The sequence below is a fragment of the Apus apus genome, chromosome 10 (genome assembly GCF_020740795.1).
Source record: "Apus apus isolate bApuApu2 chromosome 10, bApuApu2.pri.cur, whole genome shotgun sequence".
In the NCBI taxonomy this organism is placed as follows: domain Eukaryota; kingdom Metazoa; phylum Chordata; class Aves; order Apodiformes; family Apodidae; genus Apus; species Apus apus.
Genome location: NC_067291.1, coordinates 1,167,038 through 1,188,031, shown reverse-complemented (window position 1 = coordinate 1,188,031; position 20,994 = coordinate 1,167,038). Strand labels below are relative to the sequence as shown.

General features: G+C 53.3%; 1 protein-coding gene across 3 annotated transcripts; it reads left to right on the top strand.

The window, feature by feature from the left end:
- The first annotated feature begins 379 nt into the window (after window positions 1–379).
- PKM (pyruvate kinase M1/2) lies at window positions 380–20,827 on the top strand. 3 transcript variants are annotated; one of them, XM_051628748.1, is made up of 11 exons: window positions 380–486; window positions 5,703–5,872; window positions 6,241–6,332; window positions 9,260–9,391; window positions 9,601–9,787; window positions 10,586–10,856; window positions 11,458–11,608; window positions 12,918–13,070; window positions 16,515–16,681; window positions 19,405–19,586; window positions 20,106–20,827. In XM_051628748.1, exons 2-11 carry the CDS (start codon window positions 5,722–5,724, stop codon window positions 20,210–20,212), a joined length of 1,593 nt encoding a protein of 530 aa, XP_051484708.1. In that variant the 5' UTR covers window positions 380–486; window positions 5,703–5,721; the 3' UTR covers window positions 20,213–20,827. The 3 variants fall into 3 exon arrangements, with proteins under 3 accessions (XP_051484708.1, XP_051484707.1, XP_051484706.1); XM_051628747.1 differs by lacking the exons at window positions 380–486; window positions 16,515–16,681 and adding exons at window positions 5,437–5,491; window positions 17,136–17,302; XM_051628746.1 differs by lacking the exon at window positions 380–486 and adding an exon at window positions 5,437–5,491.
- The last annotated feature ends 167 nt before the right edge of the window (window positions 20,828–20,994 follow it).

The window sequence follows — 20,994 nt, the reverse complement described above, 5'->3', positions numbered from 1 at the left end:
CATGTCAGGGTCCCCAGAGCCCCCAGCACAGGGTCCCCACCAATCCCAGCCCCATGTCCCCACGGTCCCAGTGCAAAGCAGCCCCATGGGATCCCCACGGTCTCGAGCATCCCCTTAGAAGCTCAGGACCCTTCAGCACCATCCCGAAACCCGCACCCCGACCTCTCCCCCCCGCCCCGCACCCAGGGGCAGTCAGGGCGCGGCGCGGGGGGGCGGGACGCGGCCCCTTTAAGGCGCGGCCGCGCGGCGCTGCGTGCGCCGCCTCCCCATTGGCCGGCCGGGCGCGGGCCGCTTCGCACCGCCGCCCTCCGCGCCTGCTGCTTCCGCTGCCGAAAGGAGTCCCGGCGCCCCGCCCCCTTCCCCCCCGCCCCCCCGCCGCGGCGGAGGGATCCGCGGGGGGCGGTGCTGCGGCCGCCGGGATCACCTTGCCGGGGCGTTGGGGCGGCGCGCAGAGCGGCGGCGGCGCGGGGCGAGCGCGGGCGGCAGGTAACGGCGGCCGGGAACGGCGGCGGGGAGCGAGGGGGGACCCACCGGGACCCACCGCGCAGCGGGACCCCCCGCCGCGCCCGCTGGCCCCCCCCCCCGGCCCACACACCCTCCCGGGGGTTCCCCTCAGGCGGCGGTTGAGGCGGGCGCGGGGGGGGGGAGGTGGCCCCGGTGCCCTCGGGGGAGGTGGCCCCGGTGCCCTCGGGGGAGGTGGGGGTGCGCGCGTGCGGGGGGCTGCAGCACGTGGCAAGCATCCCCTCCCGCCCTGGGGATGGAGATGGAGATGGGGGGGTGGGTGGGGAGGGTCGGTCCGTGAGGGAAGGTGCCGGTACCGTGTGAGCCCCCCCCTCCCCCCCCGTGCGGCGGGGCCCGGCTTGTAGCGCCCGCCCGGCTTCCTGCTCGGCTGGGGCTGCACCCGGAGTCTGCCGGGAGAGGCTGAGTCAGAGGGAGCCGGAGCGAAGCGCTTCGCCGGGTCCCCCCCCCCGCACCCTCCCCCCCCCCCGTGCCCGCACTCACGTAGGAGCCGCCGCGATGCTCTGCGGGGCATCAGCTTCCATCAGCCCACGGCTCACTGCCCTCCCCGGGATGCTGCGGCCTCTTCATCCCCTCCCGCGGGAGAGAAGGGCCCCCCTGAATTCATCTTCACCCGTCGTTACGCCCGGCTAATCACGTCCCATTGATTTGGGCGGCCTCTTGAACTGTGGGGGGGAAAAAAAGAAACCTAACACCAACCCTTTGGGACGTGTTTAAAGCCCCTTTGCAGGGCTGGCTGGGCATGAAGAGGGCTTTTGTCGGCGGGCAGTGGCAGCCTCCCGACTGGCTCTTCAGATTAAGCAGGCGGCAATCTCTTAACAACCTGCTTTGTCCCGATAAGGCAGTGGGTTATCGGCGGGGTTAACGGGAATCAGTGTTTCACGGAGATTTTCGTTACGTTAATGGAATGACTTTCTGGCTCTGACTTGCCTTGGCCTAAAGGTTGGGAGGCAAAGAGGCTTTTTGGTTACTCAGATGCCTCCAGGGTGCGTTGTGCAACTAGGACTGCTTAATTGAAAAAAAAAATCCCGTCCTAAGCACATAGTTTTATGCCCGACGTCCCATGTATAAAACAGAACGTAGGCTCATTTAGAGGAGCTACAGCGTGGTGGTGGCTTGATGGGTCCTGCCAGTGCCAGGCTGGGGGAGCCCTTCCCTGCCCAGCTCTGCTCCCAGCCACGTGTTGGGGACTTTTGCCTGTGAAACCCTTCCGAGAAAGTTTTACTTTCGCTAGATAACAAGCTTGAGGAGGCTGCGGCGCTGCCTGGGAGCCCGTTGCTCCATCAGCCCGCCTTTTTCTCATCCATCTCCTTCCTTACCTGTGCTCGAAGTTATTTTGCTAAAGCCTGACTTGCTTTGCGGTGGGAGGAGGGCTGCAACACCGGTGTTAATCCTCTTTCCACGCACCGACCTGGTAATTCAATTAAATAGCAACAACACGTTCCCCAGGCTGGCGGGACCACGTGTTGGTCCTTTATCTCTCCCGCGGCCTGGAGGAGGCTGTTGTTCTCCCAAGGGAAGATGGTGATGGATGGCACGTAGGGAATGGGGCTGCAGTACCTTGGCGCTGCCGCAGGGCTCCATCCCTCCCAGAGCTGCGGCTGAGGGATCCGTTCTTCCACCTAGAGTTGTATTTAACTCTGAAAAAGACCCTGAAACTTTCTTTTGTAATGCAAAACACATTTTCACCGTTGCCTTGGAGGCAGGTGGGTGGTTTCTGCTGATGTGGGGCCAGGCTGAAAGGCTCAGTATCCTGTGGTGTTGGTAGGTGTGCCTGCACTGCAAACACACTCCAGATAAGTCCTTCCTCTCGCCAAGCATCTGATGCTCAGCACCTCCAGTCGCTTTTTTTTTTTTGTTTGTTTTGTTAAGCCTCCTTTGCCCTCTAGGGAGGACAGGCTTGGCCAAGTCACACGTGGATCCACAGCTAATCTGTTCTCATGCAGGCAAGTCCTGGTGTCACCCTTCCAGGCCCCATCAAGCCCGAGGGGCATCTCCATCCTGGGGCTGCAGGGCTCTCCTCCCGCAGAGCTGCTGCTGGGGCAGTGTCCTCCAGCCGGGAGCAGGTGGTGGCTTCTGGGTCCTGTCCAGTGTTGCAGAAAAGAGATGGCATTTTGGGGTGGCCCTCTTGTCCTTGCTAACGGTGCCACCTCCTGCAGCGCCCACCGAGGGGGGAATGTGTTGTCCCCCCTCCCTGGAGGAGGGGTTGACAGGCTGTGTTACAATCCTGCCTCACCACAGAGCTGCATTTTTTGTTGTTGAGTCCCTTTAGCTTCTGGAACAAACCAAGCTGATATTTTTCTAGGCTTTTTTTGGGAATTTGAAGGCCTGCCCGGTTTCATAACCCTGCCCTTCTCAAATGTAAGTGCTAACTCAAACCATTTCTGCCTTTGGCAGGGGCACTAGGCAGGACCAGCCTTGTTCTGCAGACAGTGAGGTTGTGTTAAGTGAGGCTGACCAATAAAATCTGAATCCTCGCCTGCTGTGAGCCTCCTTTAGCAGGCAGGAAACCATCCTCGTCCAGCATGGCAGTGGTTAATGCCGGGCCTGCCTGGGGACAGTCCCTGCCAGGCCTGGCTGCTCCTGTTCTCACTTCCCTTTGTTGCCGATAAGGGCAAAGACTTGGCCCGGGGTGGGGGTTGCTGCTGCCTCTCCTTTTTCCCTTCCCGAGGTGCCATGGGTTTAGGGTTGCTCCTGGCTGCCCGCAGGATGAGCTGGCTGGAGTTAGTCACCTCACTGCTGCACAAACGGCCTGACCTCAGATGGCGCTTTCTAGAATATTCAAGAGGGAGATACCGGATAGCTTCAAGAAGCCCTGCCTGAAGCATAGGCAGCCCAAGTAATAAACTTGGGGATTTATTTGCTCTTCCTTGAGAAAGGAATTCAGATTTATTCAGTGCTGGAAACACGCAGGTTTTGTAAGGTGTCGCTTCCCCCCCTTCCACACTTAGCCCAGGCTGAGTGCTCTGTGTCTTCGGGTGTCCTTGAAGTCCTTGCTCCTCTGATCTTACAAAATGCAAGTCTGGAGTAGTGGGAAATGCCAGGCATTCCTTTTTATTTTTATAAGACTGGTCCTTCCAGTAGAATTCAGTCAGTGCTTTGTAGATACAGGGTAATGGGAGGCAGGAGCAAGTATTAAAAAGTGAAGCTTGTTGCTCGGGGCATGGTCTGCAGGCAGATGAGTCTTTGGGATACTTTTTGGCTGATGCGTTTCTGCTCTCACCCCTGGACAAGGTCATGGTGTCTTCTTAATTTTTCTTAGCTCACTGGACTGCTGAAAATCTTGTGAAGGGAATTCTAACTGGGAACTTAGCTTCAGGGGTTTAAAATTATGTTCGTGAATGACTTGAGTGGGTGGGGGATTTCTACAGGGAGAGCTCAGTTTTTTAAAACTTGCAAGTCATGCCCTGGGTGCAGTTTCCATGTCAGAATCCCACTGTTTCCTGTTCCTCTCGTTCCTAGAAGCTGCACAGACCTGCTCACCTGGGTTAGGAGGCGATTTCCCAGCAAAGGCTTCTTTTTAATTTTTTTGGCATCTCTTGAAGCCAGCGCTGCTCTGCAGGTGTCAGAGGATGCAGCAGCAAGTGTTAGAGGGCTGAAACACAATGTTTCAGTGGCTTGTCCTATAATAATGGGACTTTGTCGGCCTTTTTATGTGGGCAGAGACCTTCTTGTAGTGACTCCGGTGAATCAGCAGTTTCTGGCAGGGCTGAGGGAAAAGAGGCTTTGCCAGGACAAATTATGGTTTTCACTGGCCCGGCTGCTTGATGCCGCATGGGAGCGGGAGGCGATGGTGAGTCAGGGCTGCTGCAGGAGGAGCTGCACGATCTGCACGTACGTGTGGAAGGTCTGCAGAGGAGAGGAGGCTGTGGGGGGAGGAGCGTCGGGGCACTCTGCAGCACCGGGCAGGCACATGGCCCGGCATCTCCCTGCCTCTCCCCTAGAGACTTCAACCTGGCTAGCCCTGCTAGCACCATTTTGTGATGTATTGGGGGGTTTTTGCCTTCCTGGGGCAGGCAGAACAAAACCCTGGCTCTGTCCCTCCTTCAGCTGAGCAGCAGCCCATGTTTCTATGAGGATGAGGGCATCTCCTATAGGTGGAGGCAGCATGTGCTGGAAGAGCAACCTGCTTTGAATCTCCTCTGCCTGCCCAGGGGGTAAAGTTTGAAGTCAAACCACTGTTTGAAGTTTGGCTAGTGACCTGCCTGTGCTGGTAGCTACCTTATATCATTTTCACCAGGGGCTTTTTGAACACTGTCAATTTAGCCTGGGCAGGTCGAAGAGGTCAAACACATTTTAACCACTGCTGTTCCTTGAGAACAAAATGATTGCTGTGCAGCCTGAGCTGTGCAGTTAGAAATGTCCTCCCATCCCAGCAGACAGTTCAGTTTCCCCTTGGGATTGTGGGCTGTTCCTGCTGCTGTGGGGATGCTCTAGTTGTGTAGAGCCAAGCAGAAGGAGCTTAAAAAGGTTTTTTTTAGTAAAAATATTGAAACCCCCCCCAAACCCAACCAGTTTCAAACCTTGTGGTGGTTTTCTGCTGCCCTGGGTGAGGGGGAGTGCAGGTTATGGGTGACACCCCCAGCATCTTCACTTTGAAGAGAGACCTTGAGAGTATGAAACCTTCAGTCTTTTACCCCTTCTCTGTCAGTGTGTTGTGTTTAATCAGCTCAAGTCTTGCTTGTGCAGGCTTAAGGGATGGGTTTGCAGCTTAGGTGGGGCTTTGCTGTGATGAGGTGCTCCTGGGCAGCAGGTGGCCTGTGTCAGAGCATACCTGCCGAGCTGCCCTGGTCCCCAGGTGTGATGGGAAATGCAGTGGAGGCCTGCAGGAGAAATGACTGGAGAGCTGGGAGGGAGGAGGCAGAGTCTCTGCCTGTGCACTCAAGTGCTTGAATTTTGTTGCGTTGTGTAGCTCCAGGGGAAGACTGGCAATGAAGAGAAGCTATGAAGGGAACATCTGCATAGCAGGCAGGTGAGCTTTGGGTGGTGTACATGGGGGATGACATGGAAATAGAAGTGTCTTGCCTGTATCTTAAGACTCTCAAGTAGGAACATAAAGCTAGTTCGACCCAGTAGCAACTTTCTTGTTATCTCCATACTCATCACGTGGGTGTGTTGGTGTCTCTGCTTGATGAGCAAGTCTGGGTGATTCCTAAACCTGGCACCTCTTTCTTCTTTCCTAGACACAGGATTCCAGCAGCCATGTCGAAGCACCAGGATGCCGGGACGGCGTTCATCCAGACGCAGCAGCTGCACGCTGCCATGGCAGACACCTTCCTGGAGCACATGTGCCGCCTGGACATCGACTCGGAGCCCACCATCGCCAGGAACACCGGCATCATCTGCACCATCGGTAGGCCAGTCCTAGATAGGAGGCACTTGCAGCTGGCAACCCCTGCCTTGCTGAAACTTGTCAGGAAAAGTGTGGGATGGCTTCAGCTTTCATCCCTTGCCAGGGCTGAACTGCTGGGTTGAAAGAACATGACTTTCCCATGTCTGCCTAACCCATGTTATTGCTAGGAGTGAATCCAGAAGACGAGGAAATGGGAGCTGGTCAGGTTCTGCTGTGCTCCTCAGGGCAAGTTAAAACAATCTTTTGAGCTGCCTCAGTGCTGAGCAAGTCTGTATCCATTATACCTGTTCCACATGAAACAGCCTAGTGTGTGTGGGTTATCTCATTATTTTTACAGAGTTAATATTCAAACTGTTTCTTCCTCCTAGGCCCGGCCTCCCGCTCAGTGGAGAAGCTGAAGGAAATGATTAAATCTGGAATGAATGTTGCTCGCCTCAACTTCTCTCACGGCAGCCACGAGGTAAGGGTGGATCTGAGCAGGTTTGTCTGCTAACCCTGGCTCTCATGGAAGAGCCAGATCCAGCTGAAATCCAGAGCAGCCTTGGTTTGGGAAGTCGAAACTTAGCTCTACTTTTGGGGAGGCCATGCTGGTGGTGAATACTGAGCCCATCCGATTGCTGATAACATTTAAGTGCACTTTCTGAGCCATTCTGCAAGCAGTTCAAATTGCTTCCACACCCTTCTCTGTACCAGGGAGCCAGGCAGCTGATAGCTAACACTTGTGTGCCCACTGCTTGCCATGAAATCCTTCAGTTCTTTCTTGTGTCCTGCCATTCGCTGGATAAAGCTGCTGCTTCTCAGTTAATAGCAGGAGCTGAGAATATCTGTTCTGGTGTTGCTGTGCACCTCTGCAGGAGTTCACAACTACCAGTTGTTCATCTCTCTTCTTGTTTTACTGCTGGGGCTTTTGCAAGCAGGCAATCAATGAATAACCTTGTCTCAAAAGAGAGCTGTTAGTGATTTGATGTAATTACTGTGCCTAGTTGAAAGAATTGGACTCCTGGGTTTGCTCAGCCAACCAGTTACTCCGGTTGTGTTCCTGGCAGTGTGGGGGTTACCACCATGGTACCTGGGAGGTGGGGTGGTGAGCTTACAAGAGTAAGGTCAATAGTAATCAACACTGTTCATGGCAGGCAAGCTCTTATTGATATAAATAGATCAGATCCTCAGTGATACTGGAGGAGCCAAGGATCCCATTCCTGGTTGCCTAGAATACCCCCCTGAGCCTTCCTGCTGAGATTTTACCCTGGCTGCCCTCCAGCTCTCAAAATGTCAGGCAGTAGCCAGCAGCAGCTGTAGGTGCCTTTGCTTACTGAACCGTGAGCCTCATGGCGTGTAACAGCTCAGCCTCTCGCCCTCGTGGCCTTTAAAGGCCACAGGGCACTGTCAAACCAAAAGGTCTGATGCTTAGCTGTGGAGAACTGTCAGACCTTGACTAAACACCCAGGGGTAGCCTTGGTGCAGGGCTGCAGTTAGCAAAATCTGCCTGAGGAACAGGTAGTGGGGAATAACTCTGCGTTCAGCAGTCAAATCCTGCAGCTGGGTGGCTCTTGGGCCAGCTGGCTTGGCAGGGAGTTGGTGGCCAGCTGAAACTGGGGATTTTCACACTGTTGGTGCCCAGTGGAGCTGCTGCTGTGGTTTGTGTACTTGTCAGCTGAGGTCAAGGATGGGGACTGTGGCTTTCTGCTCTGGGTGAGGTCTAATTGCACATCTCAAACAGATGAGGCTTGGTTACAGCAGAGCTCAGTCTTGCTGTCATCTCCTGGTGAGTTTGACTGTTGGCCAGAGCCAGTCTTTCAGTTCCCTCCTGGTTCCTCCAAAACATTCCATTTTCCAGTGAATCTGTAAAGGGTTTTCATCCGTCCTGAGCACTTCACTTCTTGTGTCCACCCTGAGGCATTCAACAGGGCTTCAGCTCGAAGAGGTGCTCTAGCACCTGATTGCCACCCTTTGAAATGGAAAAAAGTGCCTTGACTTCCAGTTCTGCCTGCATTCCTGCTCTGCATACGTAAGTCTTCAGGAAATCAGACTCCCTAGGAGGCAGTTAGTCATCAGTATCAAACTAAAAAGGAAAAATCCCAGGTGACTGAGTCCAGATAAACATACCAGTACCTTTCAGGCAGGCTTTTTGTACTGCATCCATCTGGGCTGCAGCACGTGGACGTGTCGGGGGCCATATCAACTTGCACACTCAATAAACTCAATAAATTTTGCTGCTCTCAAGAGCTGGCAGGGGCATGCATGTGAACTTTGGCACGGCTTTTTCCAGCCCCACCTTCCTGATGCTGGATCCTGCAGTCAGTGTGCAGGGCTGGTGGATGTGAGTGGGTAGTGTGGGGCAGCCAGGTGATCCCAGGTGAGTCAGGTCAAATGCCCTGGTCTGTGTCACAGAGAGGGGAAAAGGGTATTTCTTATCTACAAAAGCCTGTCAAGTGTTACACAACTTGCAGTCCAGGTTATCTCTGAATGTTGTTTAAGCAAATAAAGTAAATTGATCTGCTGGTCATCTGAAGCTGATTTGAGGTAGTTGGGTTGGGATTTTATCCACAGAACTGTTTGCAGACAATTCACTGTCAAGCAATTAACTATTTGAAGTCAGAGTTTGGTTAATGCTCTGTTTCATCTTGCACACGGGAAGGTTTGGAAGCTGGGTGTGTGGTGCTGGAGTCTTGAACTTTTATCTGCCATTGCTTTGGTTCTCAAAATAAAATGCTAATACTTAAATGGATAATGTCCTCTTAACAAATCCTTTATTTTTAGGGAAGTTTTAAGCCAAAGACTTGTAAAAAAAGCTGTGGGACTGATACGAAGGGTCAGGCTGGAAGTCTGGGAGGGTTTGGCAGCATAGAGGATGGCATCCTCCTTTCTGTGCTCTAAAGGGAGGAGGAGAACAGCCACGTGTAGCAGTCATTTAGCTGTGGCGTTTTCCTGGCATTCAGGAGTCTTTCAGTGCACAGGACTGCCCAGCTGCCAGCCCCTCTTCTGCCATGTTGACCAGGCAGATGTTCAACAGAGCTTTTGGAAACATTCTTCCTAAAGGCCTGCTGGTCAGTGGGCTGTCTTCAAACAGCAAGTGTATGTCCTGGTGGAGAATCACTTCAGCTGAGCACCTAGGCTGTGTCCTTGATCTTTCCTGGGATTAGAACTGGAGACACTGGAGGCATATCCAGAAAACTGCCAGACTCCACTTGCCCCAGGGCCTTTGTGTTCTCACACTTGGCTTTTCTGGAAGCTCAGTCTGAATTCAGTTCTCAAGCTAGAACTGAAACTGAGCGTAATGTGAGAGCAGAGCTGTCAGCCTGGGTGGCATTTGGGGTGTGTTGTGGCTTTTTTGTAAGCTGTGGAGTAGGAATGGGCTGAATGTTTCCATGTCTCTTTCCTTGCCAGTATCATGAGGGCACAATCAAGAATGTGCGAGAAGCTACGGAGAGCTTTGCCTCTGATCCCATCACCTACAGACCTGTGGCTATTGCACTGGATACCAAGGGACCTGAAATCCGAACTGGACTCATTAAGGGAGTAAGTGGCTCTGTTTTTTCCCCTCCTACTTTCTTTCAGTGCATGAGACTAGACACCATGTTATGCCTGGAGCCTTTTTCAAACAAAAGTGTCTCTAGAAAATGAGGTAACAAACCAGCTACCAAAAGTTTTGACAAACTGTTGCAGGCTGGGGATGGTTCTGTGCTGGTTTGCACTGGTTTTGCTGAAGCATGTGTTTTGACACGCAGAGTGGCACAGCAGAAGTGGAGCTGAAGAAGGGTGCACCACTCAAAGTGACCCTGGATGATGCTTACATGGAGAACTGCGATGAGAACGTGCTGTGGGTGGACTACAAGAATATCACCAAGGTTGTAGAAGTTGGCAGCAAAATCTATGTGGATGACGGGCTGATTTCCTTGCTGGTTAAGGAGAAAGGTGGGTAACAACTGCTCTGCCTATGCCTCTTGGTTTTTTCCTCAGAGCATATTTGTTCTTTCCTCCAGCTTTTTAGCTTGGAGGTGTGCATTAAAGCAAGGAGTACACAGTTCTTAATGCTGTTGGAAGACTCCGAGCAAAACATTTTCTACTTTAATGGTAGCAAGTTCCTGAAAACCAACATCAGCTGGGTGTCACTAGGCTGTCATCTAAAGCCCCTCTTCAAAGGTGACTGTATGATAGGGATGTACCAGTGTTCGTGATCAAAGCCTGTCAGGAGCTGATTCATACTTTAGCCAACCTAATTCATACTCTTCATGTATGTTTTAACTGGTTTTACAGCATAAACCCAGACTTTTGAGACAGAACTAACTTCAGCTGGTAATGCAGAGGCAAAGTCAGTGCCACAATCCTCCCGTTGTAGTGCTGCCTAAGCTCCTCTAGTTATCTTCTCTAATTCCAGAGCATGTAGTTGGAGGTGAGACTTTCGGGGTGCTTAGTTTGGTATGCCAGGGCTCCTGTGTGTAGAAATGACACCTGGTTGCTTTTCTGGGGAGATGTTCCTGACCTCCTGCACAGAACAAATGGCATCTCCTCCAAGAGGAATGGGCTTAAATAGCCCTGTTGTGCCCCCATGGGTGCATTGCAAGCTTGTGTGTTACATAAATCCACCGGAGAGAGGTGATGGGCTTGTATCCTGTGTGATCCCTGTTGGCACCTCTCTTCTCTGGCAGGGAGGTGGTGTGGGAGCTGGCAGCTTTCTGGTAGAGCCTGACTGTGGGAACTCATCTGTTTCAGGCAAGGACTATGTCATGACCGAGATCGAGAACGGTGGCATGTTGGGCAGCAAGAAGGGAGTGAACCTGCCTGGCGCCGCGGTCGACCTGCCCGCGGTCTCTGAAAAGGACATTCAGGACCTGAAATTTGGTGTGGAGCAGAACGTGGATATGGTGTTTGCCTCCTTCATCCGCAAAGCTGCTGATGTCCACGCCGTCAGGAAGGTGCTGGGGGAGAAGGGAAAGAACATCAAGATCATCAGCAAGATCGAGAACCACGAGGGCGTGCGCAGGTGAGCTTTGTGCAGGTGGCACTTGGGGTTTGTCACCCTCCAGCAACAGGAGCACAGCCCCTGTGCTGTCCTCCAGGCTCCTGGTCTTTGCCTTGCCAGCAGCAGCAAACTCACTAGTCTGCATAACAGGGTGGCAGTGCAGGCTGTCCCTTAATGTCTTGTGCGTGGGTTGTGTGACTGTCACATGCTCTGAGCTCGTGGGGACAGTGTCACAGTCTTCCCACAACCCTGGAAAGTTGTCTTTGTAGTGGGTCTGAGTTCAAACTTAGCAAAGTTGCTGTTCTGCATAGAAGTTGTTTAGCCTGGGACAAACTGTCAGATTAAAATATCTCTGATCAACTCGTGCTCTTTTCAAGTCTGTCTTTGTGTCGCTTTGGAAAGCCTCATACAGCCCTTTATATCTGCTGTCAGTTGATTGTGGTTTTCTTCCTCCTACCTTGGCATTCCAGGACAGCAGACTGGCCCCTGGACAGGCTGTGTGCCCATGGCCTAGCTCCTGTTGTGCTCCAGAGTGATGCTCCCTTCCCAAGAGGGAGGATGGAGCAGGCAGGGAGGTGCTCTGTGCAACAGCTGGGTAACCAATCTTTTCTCTTATCATCAGGTTTGATGAGATCATGGAGGCCAGCGATGGCATCATGGTGGCCCGTGGGGACCTGGGAATTGAGATCCCTGCTGAAAAGGTCTTCCTGGCCCAGAAGATGATGATTGGGCGCTGCAACAGGGCTGGCAAACCCATCATCTGTGCCACTCAGGTACTGGAGACACAGCCCTGGCTTAGAGCTGGCAGGGGAATGTTGGTAGCTGTCTAGGCATTCAGGGCTTTTCCAGAGGCTTTGTTTAGAGCTGGATAGCTCATCTTGAGGCACTTTAAAGATGTGTTTGGGATCTTCCCTGGGAAGCTTACAGGACCTCTTGTTGAAAGCTTTATCTCCAAGCTTTATGGAGTCTGAGCTGTTTGGCCTGACTAAACAAATTCTGGGGAAAAAATTGCCTGTGCTTTGCCTTGGCATCTTCTGGCATCTGTGTCTAACAGAGCAGACCTGCTGAGGTTCCCAGGTGTCCTACAAGAAGTACCCACACTGCAGCATAAGAAGGAAGAGAGTAAAGCATCCTTCTCATTATCCTTGAAGCTGCTAGTGAGGGAGGGAGAGCAGATGCTCAGCTTCACTGGTTCCAGCAGGAATCATTTGCAGACAGTCTTCCAGCACTGGGAGCACTGGTTTCCTGGCTGTGCTTGCTGCGTGCACAGGCTGTGGAAGCCAAAACCACCTCTAGGCAGTAGCCATCAGACAAGGTTCTGCATTTGCAGCTCATGCTTCTTCCCCTTCCTGTGTCACTACTGCAGTGCAGCTGCAGCGCTGCTCCAGGCGGTGTCCTGTGAGGAAAGGAAGTGTTTGCCTCGTGGTGAGCTGCAGGAGGAACAAGGCTGGGCATCCCAGGAGGGTCAGAGAGCTGGCCAGGCTTTGGTGTGTGGTTATACCAGCTTCTGGGAATAGGGGGTGGAAAGAGCTAAATTAATGGAAAACTGTCCTGTTTTCTGCTGGCTTCAGAGTGGGTGCCCAGGAGCTGTTAGTTGTTCTGAGTCTACCAGAACATACTGTATAATTAATTGGAAATCTTCTGTTGGATGAAGATGACTTCAGTTGGTCCAGACCCTGCTGTTTGCCTACTTCTGGATAAAAAAGCCCTCCACAACTAGATATTAATTTGAGAACATACAGTTGGATTTGAGTTTTCCATAAGAATGGCTAACACAATACTCTGCCCTAAAGAGCTCAGAGTTCCTTGGACCACACCCTGTGCTGAGAAGTTAAATTGGAAAGTCAGAGTAGTGTGTCTGTGAGGCTGTGTGGGTTAAATTTCCCTGGAAAAGGAGTAAATGGAGAAGAGGTACAAAATGAAGTGGGTTGTGTTTCTTGGGGACTAGGCCCCACTCTGTCTTGTCACTCCAGGAGAACTTTTCTGCCCTGCCTGTAGAATATATTAAAGGTATATATAGAAGTGAAAAAGGAGCTGGTTCCTTGGGCAGTACCTTGATCTCTTTGGATGTGTTTCTTCCAGATGCTGGAAAGCATGATCAAGAAGCCTCGTCCCACCCGTGCCGAGGGCAGCGATGTTGCCAACGCCGTCCTGGACGGAGCAGACTGCATCATGCTCTCTGGAGAGACCGCCAAGGGAGACTACCCGCTGGAGGCCGTGCGCATGCAGCACGCTGTGAGTCCTGCCCTGCTGGGCCTGCCCCTCCTGCAGCCAGGGCTGCACCTGCCCTCCCAGCCAGGCACCTGAAGATCTCAGCGTGCCTGGTGGTGGGGGCAGCACCCAGCAGTGCCATCTAGAGGGCTGCGAAGATGGGTCTGAGGGGCTGGAGCAGCTCTGCTCTGGAGACAGGCTGGGAGAGTTGGGGTGTTGAGCCTGCAGAAGAGAAGGCTCCAGGGAGACCTTAGAGCACCTTCCAGTGCCTGAAGGGGCTCCAGGAAAGCTGGGGAGGGGCTTGGGACAAGGGCAGGGAGTGAGAGGACAAGGGGGAAGGGATGAAAACTGGAGGAGGGGAGATTGAGGTGAGACATGAGGAGGGAATTCTGGAGTGTGAGGATGGTGAGAGCCTGGCCCAGGTTGCCCAGGGAAGCTGTGGCTGCCTCATCCCTGGCAGTGTTGAAGGGCAGGTTGGATGGGGCTTGGAGCAGCCTGGGCTGGTGGGAGGTGTCCCTGCCCATGCAGGGGGTTGGATCTAGATGATCTTGAAGGTCTCTTCCAACCCAAACCACTCTGGTAACTAGTGATTTCTTTGATCACACTCCCTCTGTGGGTGTTTTTGAGCCTGAAAACTGCACTTTATGTGCTCCAAACTATTGTCAGACAGAGCTGAGAACTGCTCTGCAATGCTCCAAAATCTAGAATTTCACATTTCTCATACTCATTGTTGCTTAGGCCAGGGTAAAGGGGTTCTCGCCTCTTGTCAGGCGTTTCCTCAAACACACTGTTCATTTTGGCATATTAAATGCCTTAAACTTTTCCAAGGTCAAGGAGCTGCCTAAGCCCTTTATCTCTAGATAATGAAAGGTATTGGGTGACTCCTGTGGAGGGTGGGGGAGGCTTGGGAGTCTGATTTACAGTGCTGTTGCATCCAGCACCTGGTGCACTCTGTGTTGGGGGTGTTTGTTGCACGAGTACTGACAGCTTCATATTTTTACATGCCTGAACTGCCAGAAACCTCTGCTCTGCTTCGAGTTCACCCAGCTCATGTTTCAGCTGATAAAGTCTGATGTCAGGTGTTGCTTCTCCCCTGCAGTGATAACTCTGACCAGTTTTAACCCCCTCACCAGTTTTATTTGCAGTTCAGATTATATAGACTAATCAACTCAGGTAGTGTTTGTTTGCAGTGCATTATGGAAATCTCACTCACCTTTATCTGGTCAATATGGAGTGGTGTTTTTTGCATGTGCCAAGTGCTAAATATGACTTGATGACCCAGCATTGACTGCTGGTTTACAGGCTGAACACTAACTGGGCACTTAAAAGGTTCTTCCACAGTTCTTAATCCCCTAAATCACAAGGGTTGACTGTCTACCAAGTGCTGGAAACTTGCTGCACCAAAGCTTACACCTTAATTTCCATTTTGGCATTAATTCTTGGAGCCAGGCAGGTTTTATTGTACTGGTAGCCTGAGACCCCTTTGCTTGGGCACCCTTGCATGTGCTTCCCTTGTCCTGCAGACCTGTGAATAGTGGTGTTCTCTCTGTCAGGCCCCTGTAGCACTACTGAAGGCTTTAACCCTCTGTGCAGAAGAGCAAATACAGATTCACCCTCTTTAATGGAACCTGGCACAGGCAGCAAGGTGCCAGCTCTGGTGGCAGAAGCCTGTTCCTCTACAGGCAGGTTCTTTCATCCCAAGTTAATTCCTTTGGTGTTAGTTGAGAGAAGCCCTGCCCAGCAATAGTGCCCTGCATAACCACGGTCTGAAGGTCTGCAGTGTGGCCAGAGCTGGTGGATGATTTCCATTTGAAGTGGCCAAGTGGTCACACCTTACCTCTGGAACACAGTGTCTCCTGTGTGCATTCCTGAAACTGGTCTCAGTTGAGGTTTGTGTATTTGGTTTATCCAGTCCCACCATTCCTTTCCAGCCAGCCTCATAAAAAGCAGCTTGCTCTTCAGGAGCTGGCACCTCTGACAAAAAGGCCATGTGCCTCGAGTTTGGTAGCAAGCTTCCAAACATTGGGCAGGCTGTTTCCTGCCTGTGCAGTGGGCTGCCTTCCAAATCCCATCCTCAAATGCCACCCTGGCCACACTGTCTTAACAGGACCAAGGTTTAAATAGCTGCTCTGTTCTCCTTTCTCTCACCTCAACCTGGGTATCTCCACAACTAGAAACTCTCTAACTGTTTGTGTGTGAGTAAAGCCAGCTGTGACATGGAGCTGGGAATTGCTGTGTCCTTCTGCAGCCACTCTCAAAGCAGACCTGTGTACACACGTACTGTCTGACAAGCAGGGAGTGCAGGCTTCCCTCTGAACCGGGGTTTGCTCTGTGTGTTACCCAGAGCTGCCTCTGGAGCTGAAGATAAACTGCCTGCCTACCAGCTCTTGCCTTTGGAGGAAGTTTTCTGAGGTGAATGCTTCCATTTTCTTTAATGGCAAGTGAAAAGCCAGCAGCAATAAACCCAGCTGCTTTAGGTTCAGAGCTGGCACTGGAGTGCTGTTCCGGCCTGTGACATGTGCCCAGTTATTTTTAGACGTAAGATACTTAACTACTTTGGCTTAAAGTGTTATCTGTGGAAGAGGGATAATTCCTACCATCATATAAAATAATTCATTAACTCTAGCAAAATTCTTATTCCAAAGGAGTCTAACTAAAAAGCTTTCACTACAAGGGCACTTAAGGCTCTGCTAAATATCAACTTGTCATGCTTTGTGTAGGGGCTGCTCACCTTCTGGAGTAACTGAATGAAGTTGTCCTTGAAAAGATGATCAACCTTTGCATGCTTTTCTAGTCTCTGCAAGCCTTCCTTATCAGGTTGTCCAGGGCTAACACAGCCTTTTGAGATGAGAATGCTCTTTAAATGGGAGTGATTCCCAGCATACTGGGGTGAACAGATCACTGAACTTACTGCAAAAACTTTGTCTGAACAGAAAGCCCTTGGCTGTGCCTCCTCACTGCTCATCTGGCACTGTACCAACACCCCAACATGTTGCAACATCCCTGTAGGGAAGGCTTGTTCCTGTTTGTTTCTCTGTCACCCAAAGGGAAGTTGGTACCACACTTGGAGGTGAAACTTCCTTGGCTCTCAAGTTTAACTAAATCTAATGAAGCTGAGACAGTCTCCCAACTTCAGGGGTGATGTTGGAAGTGCGTTCCTTGCATGTTTGCTCCATGAAGACCATTCCAGCCTGGCTATGTGGTGTTGGGGAGTATGAAGAGGGGAACATGGAGCTACAGGGATTTCCTCTTGAGAAATAGCAGGTGGGACCAGCCTGTGGCACGTTAGACTGAGTTGCATTCCACCAGTTCACAACCTGAGAGCCAAAGAGTTTCACAGCCTGAGCTTTACTATCCTCTTGCATGCATTACTATGACAATTAAGCAAATTAACGTGATCTCATGTTACTTTGGTATATCTTTCCTTCTTTTCTTTCCTCTTTCCCTCCCCCTCACTCGTGCCTGCAGATAGCTCGTGAGGCTGAGGCCGCAATGTTCCATCGTCAGCTCTTTGAAGAAATTTTACGCCTCAATGTTAACAACAGGGACCCTGCTGATGCCATGGCAGCGGGCGCAGTGGAGGCCTCTTTTAAGTGCTTAGCTCCAGCCCTGATAGTTCTGACCGAGTCTGGCAGGTAGGGCTCAGAGAGGGGACTTGGTGCCAGTTCTTCCCAGCAGTAAAACCTGCTCCGTTCTAACACTGCGGTGGTTAGCGAGCAGCTGGCTGCTGCTGTTGGCCTTGCGTAACTGCTGCTGTCCCCAGCTGTGCCAGGGAGGGACTCCAGGTAGGCAGGAGCAGAGCGAGAGTGCTGGCAGTTGGCATGAATGTCACCTGAGCGTGGGCTCGGCAGGGCGAGGTGACTCAGTAGGTGCCACCAGTTTGGAAAAGAAACCTTGTGAATCAAGTGGTTCCTCTGTACGACCGGGGTGTTTGGGGGCTGAGCCACCCCCAGCTAAATCTTGCTCACTGAGGTCACAAGCTGCTGGTATTGGTGTGACACCTGGCTGATTGAACACCTCGCCTTGCCCTGTGCTGCCCCGAGCGACTGACGTGAGCGTTGTCTCCCCGGACGCCTGTTGCTCTTGTAGATCGCCCGGGAGGCCGAGGCCGCCATCTTTCACAGGCAGTTGTTTGAGGAGCTGCGTCGCCTGACTCCCCTCAACTGCGACCCCACGGAGGCCGCTGCTGTTGGCGCTGTGGAAGCGTCCTTCAAGTGCTGCAGCGGGGCCATTATTGTCCTCACCAAGTCTGGAAGGTAGGAGGTGACAGGTTCCCTCAGGTCGACCCCGCTTTCCTGACAGGGTGGGGGAAGGAGACTCGCAAAAAGATGGCTTTGAAAACTAGAGCTGTCGGAGCGACGCCGGGGTTGGGGCAGCAGCTGAGAGCCCCCTGGGCGCCTGCCCGCGGTGCTGGTTCCTCAGGAGATGGGCAGACGTCTCAAACATCTGCGCACACGTCGCCTGCGAGCTCCTCAGCCTGCCCCTGCCAGCGTGGCACCAGCAGCAAGCCCGGCCCCCCCGTCTGCTGCCCGTGGCAGCTCTGCCTGGCTGGAAGAGTCAAGGGAAAATAAGAGTTGCAGCTTCGACTCAAACCTCTTGCCAAGAAACCCTCCATGTAACAGTAAGGCAGAAGCTCAGTGGATGCAGGATCTACTTTTTCCATTGAGGCCTTTTGTAGTAGCACCCAAATCACTGGTTCCTTGCTGAACCCTTCAGGCATCAGCCCTGCTTGCCTGAGGAGCAAAGGGGGACTGCTTGGCCTGGAATTGTTAGCCAGGGAAACGAGAAGCGTTGGGAATTTCCTCTACAGGCTTCCTGTGCCAGCCTGTGAGTAACTTGACTGAACAGGCAGGCATCTGGCAGGCACCCAGCAGCCAAGTGCTGCCTGCCCTCAGGTGAGGCCTGAGCCTTGGCTGCAGGTGAGAGACAGCAGTGCAGACACGCTGGAATTCTGTAGTGTGGGATTTCTGTCCAGGAATGGTGACAGCTGCTGAGTAGGGATCAGCTTTTCCATCTAGAGGAACTAGGCTGCCCACTCTCAAAGCACGTCCGACCATAAGTCTCAGACTGCTTTCTGGAAGAAAATGGGAATTTCTTGCACTGGATTCAGACCAAAGAAATAGCACAGCAGCAGAGAGGTGGTACATGCACTGGGCACAGTCTGCCTGAAGATCTGGACCATCAGTGAATCCTTCACCTAAACTTACAGCTTAGAACAATTTGACACAGCCACTTTCTGCAGAAATGAGAAGTAACTATACTCTGGATACCCTTGTGCTTCTAATGTTTCTTTGTAAAAGGTACCAGTCTTACACTTGACATTTTTAGAGAGATTTGAACTCTGATACTTAAATATTTTTAGCTGTGGATTCTGTTACAGCCTTTGGGTACCTGGGTCTCCCAGAGCTACTGGGAACCTTCTTGGAGAGCATGGGAAGGATTGTCTGAGAGCTGGCACGTGTGTTTGGGTGCTTCCAGCAGACTGCTACTGCTTGCTTCAACCAGCAATCTTTGAGTATTGCTGAGCTTGGCTCCACTAAATGAGGCTGCAGAAGCTAGTGGAGATCCTGGCGTGCTCGTGTCGGTGTCACAGCCTTGCAGTTCTAATCTCCATCAGCTGCAGGTGCCCCTGCAGGCTGTGCCCGGGGAAGGGGAGGCTGTGGTCCCTGCCCAGGGTGTGCTGCTTGCTACATTAAGGCATTTTAACGATTCTGAGCCCAACTTCCTGGGATAAATTCTGGCCATGGTTGCATATGCTTCCTGTGGGGCACAAGGGCAGAGCTCTGTGGAGGAACCAGCCTGTTTGCTGGCTTCAGGGGGTGAACGTGGCTGGGAGGCAAATGGCTTCCTCCTTGGCAGGCTTTGGGCAGCACTGCTGGCGCTGGCTCTTTCCATCCCATAACCCAGGAGCTCTTCAAAACAGAGGGAACTTGCAGGCACCCCTGCTGAGATGCCAGGGACTGTTTGCAGAGGCCAGAATAAATGGCACCTCGCCACCTTAACGTAGCAACAGAGACAAATAAAGGCTTGTTTTTGGGACTGAAGCACGAAGATGGCACTTCCTAACCTCAGAGGCGAGGTGATTTTCAGTGCAAGTCGGGAGCAGGGACTCACCTCTGGTGGTGGGTCCCCCCAGCTGCTGAGCTGGGTGTCCTGCAGAGCATCGACCTCCTGGTGAGCTTGGCTCTTGCCAGCATCTCCTGTGGTCGTCCTCTGTCCCTCCTGGGATTTAGCGGAGCCCTTGGGGGTGACATGCCAGCCTCATCTCTGCGTCTGCTCCTCTGGGCTGTGCACAGCTGTCCCCTCGGGCGCCGGGCCTGTCATGCCGTGCTCCACCTGGTCTCTGCTTCCCTTCTAGGTCGGCACACCTGGTGTCCCGGTACCGCCCGCGGGCTCCCATCATTGCCGTCACCCGCAATGACCAGACGGCGCGCCAGGCCCACCTCTACCGGGGCATCTTCCCCGTCCTCTGCAAAGAACCAGCCCATGATGCCTGGGCAGAGGACGTGGACCTTCGTGTCACCCTGGGCATGAATGTTGGTGAGTGATGGTCTGGTGGGATGTGAGGGTCCCGAGTGCCTCATGGTGCTTTTGGGGTTACCCCTGGGGACCAGTGACAAAGAGAGGGGAACTGGCTGCCTGGGTGGTAATGGGCTCCAGTTGGGAAATGGGGAAGGGCAGTTGCACAAGCACAACTGCGTCCGATTGGGAAATGGGGCAGCAGGTTTGTCACAGTAGCTTTAAAAGACGTTCCAGCAGGTAGCAGAGGTTGGTTTTAACGTAGTGGTCATCACTCCTGAAGGACAAGAGCAGCCTGGAGTTGGGTGGCTCCTTTCCCTGGCCCCTCTCCAAACCTGCTCATGGTCTCAAGCTCAGTGTCACGGAGGAACCCAAAGCGGAGAAGGGTCTGAGATGAGTGGGCAGCAGTGGGACAGGGCCTTGATACCAACCCAGAGCTGTGGGTGTCTACGGACCAGCTGTCCCCACAGCTCGTGTGGTGAGGAACAGGTGCCAAGTGGTAGGAGCTGAGCTCTGACACCTCCCTCTCTCCTCTCCTAGGCAAAGCCCGTGGCTTCTTCAAGAGCGGCGACCTGGTGATCGTCCTGACGGGCTGGCGCCCCGGCTCTGGCTACACCAACACCATGCGCGTGGTGCCCGTGCCCTGAGCACCCCAGCACCCCCTCCCCACCCCGCCCTCCCCACCGCTCCCCTCGCGTTAGACCAGCCCCCCCCTGCCCTCTCCCCCTCCCCAGTGTGGATGTAGGTTGCACAGCCCTGCCCAGCGCAGCCGCAGGGACAGACCTTCAGTCACTTAAAAGAAAGAAAGAAAAAAAAAAAAAAAAGTTCTATATACTTGAAGTGTTTAGTTTTTTTAAAGACCTTTCCCTGATGTGTGTCAGTCAGCGTAGGTGTTGCCAGGACTCCTGGGAGCCTGGTGGCTGTCCTGAGTGTGACATGTCCTCTGGGTGTGACATGTCCCCTTCCCCCCCCACTCCAGGGTGATGGGGAAGGGGGGCGATGTGGCCACGCTTCCCCTCTGCCCTCCTCTCACTCCAGGCAAGCTGCTATCCCCCCTCCCCTGCAGCCACAGCCCCCCCCAGACCAAGTTCCAAGTGACTCCAGCTGTTTCCCAGGGGTAGGGGAGGAGAAGGGTGTTGGCTCCCTGCACACAGCGTCCCCTGTCTCGTGTTAGTTGTGTCCCTCCGCCCGCGTCCCTCACTCTGCCGGGCCCTGGGGTGGTAGAGCACAAGTTTCCATCAATAAAGAGCAGCTGAAGCACCCGCCGGCCTCCCGCTCCTTCGGCTGGGGGGGGGTTGGGTCTGGACAGAGCGCGGGGGTCGCGGCCCCTTTAAGACCCGTGTCCCCGCTGAAGCTCCGCCCTCTGGCGCGCAGGGGGGCGGGGCCCGGCGGGGGGAGGCGGGGCGCCGGGGGTCAGCGGCCAATGGCA

Excerpts from the sequence above, each read along its gene's own strand:
- PKM (XM_051628747.1), top strand. The coding sequence starts at position 5,451 with ATGAAGAGAAGCTATGAAGGGAACATCTGCATAGCAGGCAG. Across the intron at positions 5,492-5,702 it reads AACATCTGCATAGCAGGCAG|ACACAGGATTCCAGCAGCCA; the intron begins GTGAGCTTTGGG and ends CTTCTTTCCTAG. Across the intron at positions 17,303-19,404 it reads GTCCTCACCAAGTCTGGAAG|GTCGGCACACCTGGTGTCCC; the intron begins GTAGGAGGTGAC and ends CTTCCCTTCTAG.